At 39.9% G+C, this 15,318-nt stretch overlaps 2 protein-coding genes across 2 annotated transcripts; both read left to right on the top strand.

Annotated features, from left to right (window-relative positions):
* Positions 1-4,114: 4,114 nt before the first annotated feature.
* Positions 4,115-4,633, top strand: LOC145566407 (F-box/kelch-repeat protein At3g23880-like). The gene has a single exon (XM_081625836.1). The coding sequence runs from the start codon at positions 4,115-4,117 to the stop codon at positions 4,631-4,633; it is 519 nt and encodes a 172-aa protein (XP_081481962.1).
* Positions 4,634-9,906: 5,273 nt separating this feature from the next.
* LOC145566408 (uncharacterized) lies at positions 9,907-13,622 on the top strand. Its single transcript, XM_081625837.1, has 4 exons — positions 9,907-10,396; positions 10,585-10,823; positions 11,499-12,263; positions 12,615-13,622. The coding sequence occupies exons 1-4, from the start codon at positions 9,907-9,909 to the stop codon at positions 13,620-13,622; spliced, it is 2,502 nt and encodes an 833-aa protein (XP_081481963.1).
* The last annotated feature ends 1,696 nt before the right edge of the window (positions 13,623-15,318 follow it).

Genomic DNA, 15,318 nt, shown 5'->3' on the forward strand with positions numbered 1-15,318 from the left:
GCCTAGGATCTAATTTGCGACGAGCTAAGAGTCTGTTTTCAGACAGACATGTTCGACTTCCAATGAGATGCATAGCTAGAACATCTATTGGGTGAGCATCAAAATACGGCCTCAACTTCCTTGCCGCCATCACCACTGCCAACGCCATTTTTTCTATCACTGGATACCTGCGCTCAGCCGTATTCAGCACATGACTAACAAAGTATATCGGCATCGACTGTTTCTTTCTTTCCACTAACAACACTGCTGCAATTGTTTTTGGCGAAGCCGAGATGTAAAGTTGTAACAATTCTCCCCTCTCCGGTCTTGCTACCGTCGGAAGAGATCTCAGGTGGTTTCTCACCACTTCCAGTGCATCACTTTGTTCCTTTCCCCATTCAAACGTTTTATTCTTCTTAAAACCATAAAAAAACGGTAAAGCCTTATCAGCTGACTTGCTGATAAACCTAGTTAACCCTGCCATTCTGCCAGTCAACCTTTGAATATCTCGAATAGTTTTCGGTTGTTTCATCTCCAATACCACATTCACCTTATCAAGATTTGCATCTATTCCCCGTTCACTGACCATGAAGCCTAAAAACTTCCCTAATCGAACTCCAAACACACACTTCTCTGGGTTTAACTTCATCTGATATCTTCGTAACGTCTCGAATGTTTCCCTTAAATCTGCTATGTGATCCTCTTTCTCCTTACTCTTCACAATCGTATCATCCACATATACCTCTACATTTTGCCCCTTTTTCTTTTCAAAGATCTTATCTACTAACTTTTGGTATGTTTCCCCTACATTCTTCAACCCAAACGGCATCGCCTTATAACAATACACACCAGCATCTGTTATAAAGGTCGTTTTCGCCCTGTCTGCCTTATGAAGACTGACTTGATGATATCTCGAGAACGTATCCAAGAAACTAAGCATAGCATGGCCGGAAGTAGAATCCACCAACCTGTCTATCCGGGGCAATGGATAACAATCTTTGGGGCAGGCTTTGTTCAAATCGGTGAAGTCTACACACATTCGCCACTTTCCTGTCGGCTTTCTTACCATTACAACATTCGCCAACCATTCTGGATATGTGCAAGGTTCAATAAACCCCGCCGCTAAGAGCTTATTAACCTCAGCTTGTATGGCTTCTATTTTTTCAGTTTAGAAGTTGCGCTTCTTTTGCCTTATCGGTCTGAACTTTCTATCCACATTCAACTTATGCTCCATCACCTTTGGATGTATTCCCGGCATCTCACTCGCCGAAAACGCAAAAACATCTGCATTCTCACGCAACAGACTTATCAAATGACATCTCATAACCTCATCCATGTCTGACCCAACTTTAACCATCCTACTTGAATCACCTGGTTACAACTCAACCTGCACAGTTTCTCCACCCGGTGACGGCCTCGGGATCTCTTCTGGCCTTGCATCAAAGTTTTTCATAGCCAAATCCTGCGCCGTTGGCTCTTTTTCTTTTCTTGGATTATTCGGTATCGAACCATTTCCAACCGGATTCTTCAAAGCTGTTACATAACAAGACTTTGCCATTACCTGGCCTCCATGGACCTTTTCAACAGCTCCCAAATTCGACACATAAGTTATCGTGAGATGATAAGTTGACACTACTGCCTGCACATCATGGATTATCGGTCTGCCGATAATTGCGTTGTAAGCCGACGACACATCAACAACCAGGAACTCTGCCATCACATCTCTCGCTTTCGGCCCATCACCCAGTCTGACTGGTAGCACTATACTTCCTTCCGGCCTCACCGTTGACCCATTTGAACCCAATAACCGGATAAAACACCGGTGTCAGATATTGCCTTCTTATTTTAATTTCATTGAAAGCCTTCATAAAAAAAACATTCGCCGAGCTGCCCCCATCAACCAGAACCCTCTTGATATCGACCCCGTTTATCTTTGTTATCAGAACTGACGGATCATCATGTGGGAAAACAATTCCCCTAGCATCCTCTTCTGTAAACACCACGTCAGGAATTGAAGCTGACTGAGGACGACTGTTAACATCTAAGGCATACACCAAATGACGATGTTCAGACAAGTGCTTTTTAGCTCCACTGATTGTTCCTCCATGCACTGGCCCTCCCGTTATCACATTTACTCTTCCTGTTTATAACGGTGGCATTCCTCCGTCCCCTTGTCGAACTACTCCACCTTGTGGTCTTTCCGGTCTTGCTTCTAATTGTTGCCTTTTAATCTGCCGAGATGGTGGCTGACTTCCTGCTGCATTTAGCCGGTACTGAGTCAAGTGCCCTTTCCTTATCAACTCTTCAATATTATCCTTCAACTGCGTGCACTCCTCAGTATAATGACCCACATCTCTATGAAACATACAATACTTCTTGACACCTCTTGACCTTGCCTTCATCGGAATTGGCCTTGTCCATCCTTCTCTATTCTGATTCACCGAATAAATTGCTGCTCTAGGTGTATTTAAAGGTGTATACGAACTGTACCGCATAGGTGGCTTTGCAGCCCTAACTTCTTGCCAATTTCCCCCTCCCCTACCCGAGGTCGAAGTTCTCGGCCTTCCACTTCCAGAGGCTGCACCCTCAAACTGATACTGCCCCTTACCGGCAGTCACATTCTTATTACTTGTCTTCATCAATTCTTCACTCTTAATGTAATCATGAGCTTTGTTAAAAGCGGCTGCCAATGTCGGCAAATTTTTTCTTGTGAGGTAACGCTTAAAGTCGGAGTCATTTAAGCCGTTCATCAAAGCCATAACAGCTATCTCTTGCTGCAACTTTGGAATTGTATTTGCTTCATTATTGAATCGTCTGATAAAATCCCTTAAGGATTCATCCGGCCTTTGCTCCACCGCCATCAACTCTCCTGAAGTTCTTTGCCGCACACTGTTGCTGACATACTGCCCTACAAACATCTCGGTCAACTTCTCAAAGCTGTCTATCGTTCCATTTTCCAAATTATTGAACCAATCTGCTGCAGCTCCAGTTAAAATAGTCGGAAAAACCTTACACCAAACAGAATCCGAATTGGTGTACAACATCATATGCCCCTCATAGGACGTTATGAGTCTGCTCGGGTCCCCTCTTCCATCATACCTACAGGTCGGCATATTGATTTTTTCCATTGGTTGATCCAAGATGCTCTGTGCAAACGGTGATGCTCTTAACTGAACCACAGTTCGCATTGCTTGCCCCTCAACCTGAGAACTTCTCTGCTGTTGAGTTCTTGTGCTGACGGTGTGACTTGAGGATTGATATTCTGTCCGCCGTGATGTGGTATGTGTTCTTACCGGCGTCTCATTTCGGCGACGCCTTGGTGAGTTTTTTGCTTGATTGAGTTGCTCACCCTGATTTATTAACGGCGCCCCTCTTCCAGCTTGAGCCGTTTCGGCCTCCTTCCTTTTCCCACTCATTGCACTCATCACCCTGGCTGCTATCTCCAAATCTTCTGGGGTGAACTCAGCCATAGGGTCTACTACTATCTCCGGCTGCCTTGGCGGAGTTAACGGCATATGGTATGGATCATCTTCCAGGTATGGGTTTCATTTTCTATTTGAATCTCAGGTTGTGTTGTCACCGGTTGATTTACTACTCTACTAACCACAGGTGTTCCATTATTTCCAGTCGTAATTGTTACTATTTTTATATGTGAGGTTTTTAGGCGATAGAAGTGATCACTGCCCCTCCTTCTGGCGCCAAATTGTTTCTGTCTGGATCCGATTACCCGAGAGTCCGAGATCCTGATACTCCTATCGGAAAGTTAAGAACCTACACAATGGACAGAAGTTAGCTAACCCTGGGGTGATCCGGGGATAACCACTCCAATGATAAAGTTAGAATGTGTTTGAAAAAAAAAGATAAGTAAGAGAGAGAAAGTAGAGAAAGAGAGAGAGTAATAAATGCTTACCATTAATGGAGCTTAACCTACTATTTATAATAAACCTCGTGACAGGTGGCTACAAAGCATGCAAAGCTTTTCTTGCCAAGTGTCAAGCTATTGCTGCCACGTGCCGAGTACCGACAAGCCGATATGTCTGCTTTATGGAACATATCAACCTATTCAATAGATAGGTTGGGTTCATATCCATATTTATCAAGATGTCGGCCCATTTCACACTTCATCCCATACACTATGAATTTGCCATGGGATATAATAATAATTATACTGTCAAGGTTGCCGGCGAAAACCCTTCTTAGATTCAGATGTGTTTGTAAAACTTGGAGAACTTTGATCGATTCGTCAGATTTCATCAATACACATCTTGATGTTTACGATACTAATAAAAGCCGTGTATTCGCGCAGGATATTTATCCATACAGACCACAATCACCAACCACTACTTATTCAATATATTGTAATACTGGTAGCAGTTCAATAACAAAATCTGCTGAATTATATTCAAGTTTTATGAGTTACTCTATCTATGGTTCCTGTAATGGGTTGATGTTGGTGAAGCCGCCCACTTTGTTTCGCTTTGGAAAAATCTTAAGGCTGTGGAACCCTTCTATTCGGAAGTCTTTGCTTCTTCCTCCTTGCCCTTTACTTTCTCCTATTAACCGTATTATCGACCTCGTAACATATGCACTTGGGTACGCACCTTCCTGTATAAGGTGGTTGCTTTTAGAATACCTCAGAGACCCTCACAAGTAAGTATTGCTGTGTATTCGCTGAACGATCATAGTTGGAGGATGAAACCTGATTCCGGGATTACTGTCTCAGGCTCGTGCTTTTTTAATATGAGAAATATTAGTGTTTTCTGTCAAGGGGGTTTGTATTGGGCGGCTTTGGTTTTCCGGAGGTACGGATAGGGATTATCGCTCTGTATTTCCTCGTAAAAGGATTCACTATGATTACAGCAATAAAATGTTACGACATGTTATGATGTCGAGAATAGGTTAACACGAGACATGAGATGTTATAATTTTGCGAATAATCAAAGACAAGACATACGTAATATCTTTCAAGGTGATTGTAGCTATTTCGATACGTATATGGAGAGCTTGGTGATGAGCAAAGTATCGAATGGACAGACTTTGACAGCCCTTCCACAGGGGGGGGAATCGGATGAATCCGGAGGAAAAAGGATATCTAATATATAATTGTAGAGTAAGTTGATGAGGTTTCTCCAAAACCTCAATCCCCAACTCTCGTGAATTTTTATTTTATTTTTTTTTTTTTTTTTTTTTTTTTGGTGAACACCAATAACTACCCTAGCCATTCCACTATTTTAAAATTTTATTATAACCACCAACATTTCACTTCAGGTAATTTTCTTTTATGTATAATGTATCTAGTGCTTTGCACGGGTATGCTCTATTCAAATATATAATTTAAGAGTAATTTAATGACGTTTCTCCAAAACCTCAATCCTCAATTCTCATGTACTATTTTTTGTTTCACTATCCCAAAATAACTTCCACCTCTATACTTCCTCCATTATGAATTACTCGCAACAAAGAGGTATTATTTGTAAGACATAAAATATTCCTTTGTTGCAAGTAATATGTAACGGGGGGAGTATTTTTTTTTAAAAAAAAATCTCCAAATAACTTCCACTACTGCTTTTTTTATTATATGTCCGAATAAATTTTCAAATAACTTCCACTTTACTCTTTTTATTATTTTTGCGTATAATAATACAAGGAATTCCAATAATTACCAACATTTCAGTTTGTGTTGTTTTCCTTCGTGTATTATATAATCCGTGCATTAGCACGGGTATGCACATTGACTAAAATTTCTAAAAAAAACGTTCAATAACTACCTTATTATTAGTTCAATAATCATCAACAAAAAAAAATATACAATATATTTTTGGTGCAACAAACCACCAGTGTAGTTGCTTGCAAAAAAACAATGTAACTCCAATAACACTGACGGAATAACCCCCTTATAACACTAACGGGGTTACTTCTATAACACTGAATGGATAACTCCTATAAAACTAATAAAAATAACTCCTATAATAGTTGGCAACACAGTGTGGCCAGTCACATATAAGAGTTAGTTACTATATAAAATTTAACTTTTCGTATTTGAAATATAAGTTTTGTTATTAGAAATTTTGTAATATGGTTCTATATATTGTGCATTGCACGGGTACACTTTAGTTAGTTTAAAGAGTATGTATCACCTATTCATGTAAATTAGGTTTTAGAGCGAGGAGAGAGTGAGATATAGGTCAAATGGTTAAAGCTCTCATCACCCCTCTCTAAACACCAAAAAAAAAAAAAAAAAAAAAAATACTTAGGGCGAGTTTTTTTTTTTTTTTAACACAAATTTAATGTTAATGTAATTTTTTTTTTTTGGTTAATTTTTTTATTTTACAATTATTGTTTTTTTTTTTTTTTGGTGTTTAGAGCTCAATAATGGCGGGGTGAGAATAGGGATGGCAGCAAATCTGGACCTGACCCGAATTCGTAGATCCAGATCCGTTTTCCACGGATATGGGTCTTCAAATTTTGGACTAGACGGATCCGGATCGAATCCGGGTCCTGTTGAGAAAAACGGATCTAGATCCGGGTCCAACCCCTAGACCTGGACCCAGATCCGTTTACCCGTTTTATAATTTTCCTGTTAAAAAAAACTAAAATTATTTGTTTCTTCATTAAACATGTTTATGATGTTAGTGATGAAGATTAGCCCTTTTAAAAAAAATGGATTTTTTATGCTTATATTGGATACATTATCATTGTTTTTTTGCTTGCTCATTTGTAACATCGTACTTTTTTCATTGTTTATAATTTTTGTTTCAAAAGACAAGTGTATAAGTTGGTTGCTTTGTATTTTTAGATTAGTTGTATAGTTTTAATTTAGGTTGAACTTAATAAACCTCCGGTAAAAGATTTTTGACCCAAACACTACATTTATTGTAAAAAATTAGGCAAAACGTATTGGACCCGATTTAGATCCAGATCCGGACCCGGTGGACCCGTCGGATATGGATTCGGGTCTTCATTTTTCAGACCCAGCAGATCCAGGTCGGATCTGGATCCAAGCTAGAAAAACAGATCTTGATTCGGGTCCGTCCAGATCCGACCCGTTGCCATCCCTAGGTGAGAATCGATCTCATGATGTCCCTAAAATCGGAAAGGAAGTTCTAACCACTTGAGTTAGCCCTCACTCTCACAATTATTGTTTTTTGACGAGTCTCTCACAAGTTAATGCATATTCAACTTTAGAAATGTTTTAATGTAGGTAATTTCCCCATTAATAGTTAATAAAATAATAGATATGTTTGAGAGTATATATTACTTAAGGATTGTTGTTACGTTTGAGATATTATTTTTTTACAACAGAAAGACGTGTTAATCTTAAATTTACCAATAGTACATGTTTATAGATTTGTATGACGTTAAAGTCTTGATATATTCCAAATTATGTAGAACTCCTTTTAGCTTTCTCCAATATCAATATCCCGTGCTTTATTTATTTATTTATTTTACAACATATCCCGTGCTTTATTTATTTTATTTTATTTTATTTTTTTCAAATTATGTAGAACTCCTTTTATTAATGTAAATAAGAAATTTTATTTTATACTTAAGTTTATAGTTGTCAATAAATATAAGAACGCATCAAATCTTTTATTTATGCATATATATTTTTTTATATGGAATGATTTTTTGAAAAAAAATTAAAAAATATAAAAAATAAGAGGATCGGACACACCAGAAAATGACACATGTTATTGCTGGTGTGTCTTCTAGTATATAGTATTAATGATTAACTAATTACAAAAGGTTTCAAAAAAATAAATAAATAAAAATAAATAAATAAATAAAACTAATTACATAAAGTCGAATGTAAAATATTTCTTCATAAATCAGATCACAAACCCTTCCAACATTTCCATATAACAAAATACCTCGATGATATCTGTTTTTCTGGCATCTTCAAATGTTCATGTCATAAAAAAGCTTAGGTGAAAAAAAAAGGGAAAGCAAACAGGTCAACTTTTCTCTCAATTATTTGAGTCGGTGCCTAGGGTTTTTCCCATGTTCTTGAAGTTCTTTAACTTCAATCTTCCTTTTCCTCAATTATTTGTGTCAATTTTTACTTGGGTCTTCAGCTTAATTGTGCCAAGTAGCCTTCTATTTCTACCAATCAAGGTTTTTTTTTATTCCCCAATTTTCTTTGCTGAAGCTATACGTAGTGTTCAAGGTTTGTTCTTGACTAACCCCACTATTCTAGCTTATTCAACTCCTTTGCTCCCCTTAATCACACGTGGAGAGCATGCAAACTTACTTAGTGTCTCTTTCCCTTTGAGGTTTAATTCCTTTGGGATTTTACAATCCAACGAAGTATCCTCCTTTTCTATTCTCAAACATTCTCTGTTCTTTCCCCGTTCTTTATTCCGCCTTTAACAACTCTTCTTCACTCTTTATTGCTGTCCTTTGTTGTCTCATTCATAACGGCAAATAGAAATTATTGGACCGTGTATCGAATGGGGGTGTATTTAAATGAGCCTTTGGAGAATTATATTACAAACATCGATTGGAACAAAGCGGTTATTGGTCGTTTCTTTGGGCCCAATCCTCTTAGCCGCACGATTGTTCAACAGGTGGTTGATACTCAATGGCTCACACGAAGTAATATTATTGTTCATCGTACTGGTTGTTATTTTATTTTTGCATGCACGAACTTAGCGGACGTAGAGGCTTTACTTGAGCAAGACACCTTCATCTTGGATGGTAGAATTTGCAATGTTCGAAGGAGTAATCGTTACACTGTTCCTACTTCAGCTAATTTTGATTTTACTAGGCTATGGATTAGAGTTTATGGGCTTCCTTTAGTGTTTCTCGATCCAGAGGGGGCTGTAAAAACCCTAGAAATTGTAGGGTTGATGGAAACTCTTGATTATGATGGAGATGACCTGCCGGAGGAGCCAGAGTTCCGAGGTTAGGTAATGGTAGACCTTTCTAAACCTCTTATTCTAGGGTGTTACATTCTTGGGGAATTCGGTCCAATTTGGATTTATTTTAGGTATGAAGGAGTGTTTAAATTTTGCAAGAAGTGTGGCTGTGTTGGTCATTACAAGGAGATATGCATGCTCTCGGATTATGTGGATGCCCGCCGTATTCATGCTCGGATGGAGACCTTTGAGTCTCAAAGGAGGACTGTTTTTTATGATCCAAGTAATCATGCTTTTCGAATATGGTGGAAGGGTCTCAAGAGAATTTCAATACTCGTAACACTAGAATCTTATTGTTCTAGCACAGGACTTTGAGTTTAATGATGATAGTTCGGGTGATTCGGGTAATAATGATGATGATGATATGGATAATGATAATAATGATGATGGTAATGAAGATGCAAATGATGAGGATGATGAACCACCTAATAATAATCAAGATGATGAGGATAATTCTAATGAGGAACGGATAATTCTAACTCAAACTCTTCGGGAGCAGGGGATAACAATAACAATATGCCTAATGGTCATGTAAATGATAATGCTCCTAATGGGGATAATCATGATGATAATGATAATCTTGAGCCGAATTTTATCCCAATTAATGGGGTGTATCAAAATGGGTATCTGTCTCATCCAAATGTAGTTGCTCTATCTTCATCTTTGACTGGTTCTGCTTCAAATCAGGGGACTGCAAGCTTTTTTTCATCTAAAACTGATCCTACAACACCCGAGTCATATCACAATCCGCATTCAACCAGGTTTATAGAAGAGAATAGGGCTGCTATGCTGGCTGGTGACCCTTATGCTCCTTATACTGCTGCTCACTCTTCTTCTATTGGTGGTGGGTTTCGAATATCAGCTGCTTTGGAGGACAGCTAGTTACCTCACTGATGAATCAGAAGCTAATTTAGTCATTCTTTCACCTGTTCAGGTGGCTGCAACTGAGCCCCCTGCTGCTGTGGTGCCTCATTCTTTGCTTGAGTCGCTTTCCTTGCAGGAGAATAATATGGCTGCTGCTGCTTATCCCCCTGCCACGGCTGTTGTTCCTAAGCAGCATTCTCAGGAACATGTTTTGCCTTCTTCGAAGCACAATGATGGGTGGCCTCCTAAAAGGAGTCGTGTGCTACCTTTTCATAGATGTCGCTCTTATGATCAGGATCCCTATTTTGGGTACCATGGGTCTACTTGGTCTCAAAAAAGATGCAAAATTAGTTCCCTTAATCTGCAAAGCAAGGGTGGTTACACTATGCCTGCTGCTTCCTCGCGTCGTGGTGCAAAAGATAAATGCCACTCTAATGTGTCTACAACTGCTCATTTAGGAGTTCTTGGAGGTTCTTCTGCTGTGTTCACTTCCTCTTCTGAAAATTTCAGCGTAGTGGGTAATAAAAGGAAAATAGGGGAATGTAGCAGCGACTCTTCTCATAAGCTACTCAAGGTTTCTAGAGTTGGGTTTTCTTCTAAGGCCTTACACTTGGGCTCAACTGCTACGACTGCTTGTTTGTCACCTGTTTTCTCAAGCACCTTCGGTTTGGCGACTGGCCCTTCGCAGCCCCCCAAGGTATTATGAAGATCTCATCTTGGAATTGTAGGGGACTAAATGACCTAAGCTCTCCTAAGCTTCCTTATGTGTTTTGGTTGTTGCACTCTTTTGCTCCTAACTTTTTGTTTCTTTGTGAAACTAAAGTTTCAGTTTCTGTAGTTATTAGCTTTCTTAGTTGTACTAGTCCTTCTTCGGTTTTTGGGGTTGATTTGGAAGGCTCTAGTAGGGGTTCAATGGTTTTTGGTTATGGTTCGGAAGAAGTTTCACGTGTTTTTTGTTGTGCAAATGTTGTACTTTGTAATATAAAGCTTACTAATGGAAATAGTAAATGTGTGATATTTGTTTATGGTGCTCCTATTGTAGAAAATGACCTCAAGTTTGGGGTTTGATTTTAGATTTACTCGTCATTGCTCCTAATTGCTTGATTATTGGAGATATCAATCAAATTGAGCACCATTATGATAGGTTGGGTGGATCAAATGTCATTAAGGGTTGTGACTCCTTTATTAATTTCAAACTCAAGTCTAGTTAACTTGCAACCCCCTTTAAAGGTCCACCCTATACTTGGACGAATAATTGGGATGCCGACAAACTCATTTTACAGCGTCTGGATCGGGCATACATGACCTCTAATTGGTTTCATGAATATCCTGATAGCCGCTTACTCAATCAACCGATTCTCATTTCTGATCATGCTGTTATTTTCTTTGATGACTCCCCGTTTCAAAGACAGTCCAACCGTCCATATCAATTAGACAATTGGTGTCTGAACTATCAAGAAATACATGGTTGCGTTCTCTCTACTTGGCAAAGAAATATTTCTGGCTCTCCCATGTTCGTTCTCTCTAAGAATCTGGAACACGTAAAGTCACAGTTAGGAATTGGTGTCTCAACAATAAAAAATTTTGGGGTGTCGATTGGAAACATTTCTCAAAGAATCTTTCCAATGAGGGAGAGTTACTTCGCTCGGTTCATGATGCCTCTCTCTACATGACAAATGTTGTTACTTTCAAAGGAGAGTATCTTATTGCAACTAATTCTGGAGACAACGTTGCAAGAAAAACTGGATACTGAAAGGTGATTGCCCGTCTAAACTTCTATTCTCAAAAGTCAAATGTCGACAGAAGAAAAATGAGACTAGCTCGTTACTAAATGATCTTGGTGTTCTCCAACATGGGCAGACGGATGTTCAGCATGTTGTTGTGCAATCACTTAAGAAGACTTTCAAAACTGATTACATGCCTCCTTATGATCCGAAAATTGATACCATCCTGCGGGAGTTGGATCTTCCTCGGTTCAATTCCTCTCAAATCGCTAATTTTGAACGTCCCTTCACTACTTCTGAGATTCGAATTGCCATGTTTTCGTTAGGGAACTGTAAGTCTCCAGGGCCAGACGGAATTATAGTAGAATTTTTCAAAACTCATTGGGACGTTGTGGGAGAATCAGTGGTTTCAGGCATTCAAAGTTTCTTTCAAACGGGGTTCCTCTTGAAAGAATGGAATCAGTCAATCCTTGTTATGATTCCTAAGATTGGTAACCCAACAGAGATGGGGCATTTATGTCCTATTAGTCTGTGTAACACAGTGTACAAATGTGCTTCTAAATGCTTGGTGGCTAGATTGCACCAGTATCTCCCTCTTCTAATCTCAGATTCTCAGCACGCCTTTGTTCAAGGCCGTGTTATGATGGATAATATTTTATTGAGTCATAAATTAATGGAGAAAATCAACTGTTCCAAAACAGGCACTAATTGGCTTGCTTTGATCAAAACTGATATGAGCAAAGCTTATGATAGAGTTCACTGGAGTATTCTTTTGCAGGTCTTAATAGCCTATGGGTTCCCGGCTCGTTGGTTGTAGATTATCCAACAATGCCTCGCCACGGTTACTTACAAATCTTTGATCAATGGTACTACCTCGAACACCTTTAAACCACAATGTGGTCTTCGTTAGGGTGATCCTATCTCTCCATATCTTTTCCTATTCTGCATGGATATTTTCTCTCGTATGTTGCATCTGGGACAGGATGTAAAGCTTTTTCAAGGAATCAAGGTGTCTAGAGCAAGCCCTTCTATCTCGCATTTATTCTTTGTGGATGACGCTCTTATCTTCTTTCGGGCAACGTCCTCTTCTTGTTCTAATATCATGCAGATCATTTAATGATTTACTAAGATTTCAGGAGAAGAGCTAAACTTGTCAAAATCCTTGATAAAGTTTAGCCCAAATATATGGCCCTCTTCTCAGGCAGAGTTCAAATCAATATTCCAAATGAAGCATGTCCAGGTGTTCGATCATCACCTGGGGGCTCCAATCGATTTCATCGGAAAAAAGAAGGACCACTTCCAATTCATCATTGATAAAATTATTGGAAGAATTAATTGCTTAAATGATGTCCGGCTATCACAATCGCAGAAGTTGATTTTCATTAATGCTATCCTGGTGGCAATGGCGTCCCATGTTCTCGCTTGCTATGAGTTACCGGTCTCTGTTACGGGGAAAATTGATTCCTTACTAATGCGCTTCATCTGGACGCATTCTGATACTAAAGGAATGCATTGGGTTAATAAGGATACCATGCATCTTTCTTGTGGCCTGGGTGGCTTGGGCATTCGCTGCTTATCCTCCTTAAACAAGGCGTTGTTCATGAAACAGGTTTGGAGACTCTTTTCCAACCCGCAGCTACTAGTATCAAGAGCTTTCAGCGCCCGCATGACCTTTCTTTCCAACAACCTTCACAGTGGGCCTAACTTTTCTGGTCGTCATTCGTATGGTCTTCAGGGGTTACTGAAGCCGGACACCCTTTTAAAAAAGGGTTGCAACTGGAAAATTGGTAACGGCCGGTCTACTCTTGCTGGTTTGGCTAAATGGGTCAATGGTCGCATTCCTGAGTTTAAACGCGGAATTCCATTGCCTAATTCTGCAGCTCATACCGTTAGTTTTTTCATCCATCCTCAGTCATTGGGGTGGGATTCTACTAAAGTACTCGATTGGTTTGTACCTACAGATGCTTCAGCAATCCTTACATCGGAAGCACTTGATTCGACTCAGGATGACTTTCGTTATTGGGCAAGTACCCCTTCGGGTAGGTACTTGGTGAAAACAGGCTGTGTAATGCTTCAACAACAACTTTCTCCAGAGGCCACTCTTTCTTCTTCTGATTCTTTCTGGAAAGTTCTTTAGTCTCTCCAGTTACAACCTAAATGGAAGTTATTCCTATGGAAACTGCTACATCGGGCTCTAGCAGTTAAGGTGGAACTCTGTCATAGAGGAGTTTTGGTTCAAGATGTGTCATGTGACCTCTGTCATTCAGAACCTGAGGATTTACAGCATCTCTTCAGAATGTGCTTTAATGCACACTCAGTTTGGAGGGGTGGATGCCTTGGTATCCGCTCAGAATTTAATGGACACCTTTCTCTCTCATATTGGATCCAAGATTATATCCGACTTTTTATTAGTCAGGATGGGCCTTCTAGTGCTTGCTTAGGTACCTTCGTCGGCACGCTTTGGAATATGTGGTTATGTCGGAACTCTAGAATCTTTAGAGATTCTTCTGCTTCCAGGCCCTTTGCTTCACAGTTCGTGAAAGTCATGGACACTCATTCAGTCTTTATATCCTCGGCAGATTCGGCTAGTACCCTTAATACTGAGGGAGGTGACGCAGGTGCTTCTCTACCGCCTGGTTTTTACACAACTGAGCTTGGTCTGAGTAACCATGGGGGTACTTTACTGTCACTACAAATTGATGGTGCTTGGTTCCAAGACTCTCGTCATGCTGGGATGGGTTGGTGCTTGGATAATGATGACCCGTTGGATGATCGAATCATTGGAGGAAGTAACTTCGGGGTGTGTACTTCAGCTTTACATGCGGAGGCTTTGGCGTGCTTATATGGGCTACAATGGGCTTCTGATCGTCGGTTTCATTCTATCACGGTTTTTACTGATTCATATAATCTTGTTACCATTCTTCGTGGGGGACGGACATGGTAATGTGGCTTACCTCTGGCTCATCCGCAAGATTCAACTACTTGGCTCAACCTTTCAGTATTGTAGCATACATAACGCGGATCGTTCGCGCGTTCATTGAGCTCATCAAATTGCCGGGGAAGCGGCGGTTAATTTTATTTGCTTTAGTATTAGTATGTAATCTATTTGTATCCTTTGTCAAAAAAAAAATGTTCATGTCCGAACAGTACAATTAAATGGATTTAGATGTATTGACAAGTTATCAAGTCTCTTTAGCCTTCTCCACCTAATTTAACCTTGAACACCAAGACTTGTCTAACACGTGATCATCTTGGTAATAGTACAACCCTTCGGACTTCACTTTGTGTCTTGGGAATTATGCCCATAACATGAGGTTAAAATAAACATCTTGTTACATAGAGCTGTCAATTCAGGTAAACAGGTCGGGTTTGGGTCGGGTAAGAGTGGGTCGGGTCAATTTGGGTCAATGCCGTAACCTATGTGGGTCGGGTGCGAGTAGGGTCATGCTTGAGTTGGGTCACGTCGGGTCATACATTTTATCAGGTTTGGGTCGGGTTTAGGTCGGGTTAATAACAGGTCAGTTTACATTCGGGTCGGGTAAATAATAGGTCGGGTTTAATTATGGCTTTCACGGGTTAAAAAGGGTTAGGGTAATTCCTGGGTTCGAGTCGGGTTCGGTTCAAGTCAATAATTTACGGGTTAGAATCAGGTTGGGTCATTTTTGGGTTTGAGTCGAGTTCGATTCAAGTCAATAATTTGCGGGTTATGATCAGGTCGGGTCAATTCCAAGTCGAGTCATTCTCGGGTTCAAGTCAGGTTCGGTTCTAGTCAATAATTTGCGGGTTACAATCAGGTCGGGTCATTTTCAAGTCGGGTGAAGGTTTAAGTCGGG

Source organism: Chenopodium album, chromosome 11 (genome assembly GCF_948465745.1).
Source record: "Chenopodium album chromosome 11, dcCheAlbu1.1, whole genome shotgun sequence".
Taxonomy (NCBI): Eukaryota; Viridiplantae; Streptophyta; class Magnoliopsida; order Caryophyllales; family Amaranthaceae; genus Chenopodium; species Chenopodium album.

Coding starts and splice junctions, on each gene's coding strand:
- LOC145566408 (XM_081625837.1), top strand. CDS start 9,907: ATGGCTGCTGCTGCTTATCCCCCTGCCACGGCTGTTGTTCCTAAGCAG. Junction 10,397..10,584: donor CTCAACTGCTACGACTGCTT/GTTTGTCACCTG, acceptor GTGAAACTAAAG/TTTCAGTTTCTGTAGTTATT. Junction 10,824..11,498: donor AAAATGACCTCAAGTTTGGG/GTTTGATTTTAG, acceptor CAACGTTGCAAG/AAAAACTGGATACTGAAAGG.
- LOC145566407 (XM_081625836.1), top strand. CDS start 4,115: ATGAATTTGCCATGGGATATAATAATAATTATACTGTCAAGGTTGCCG.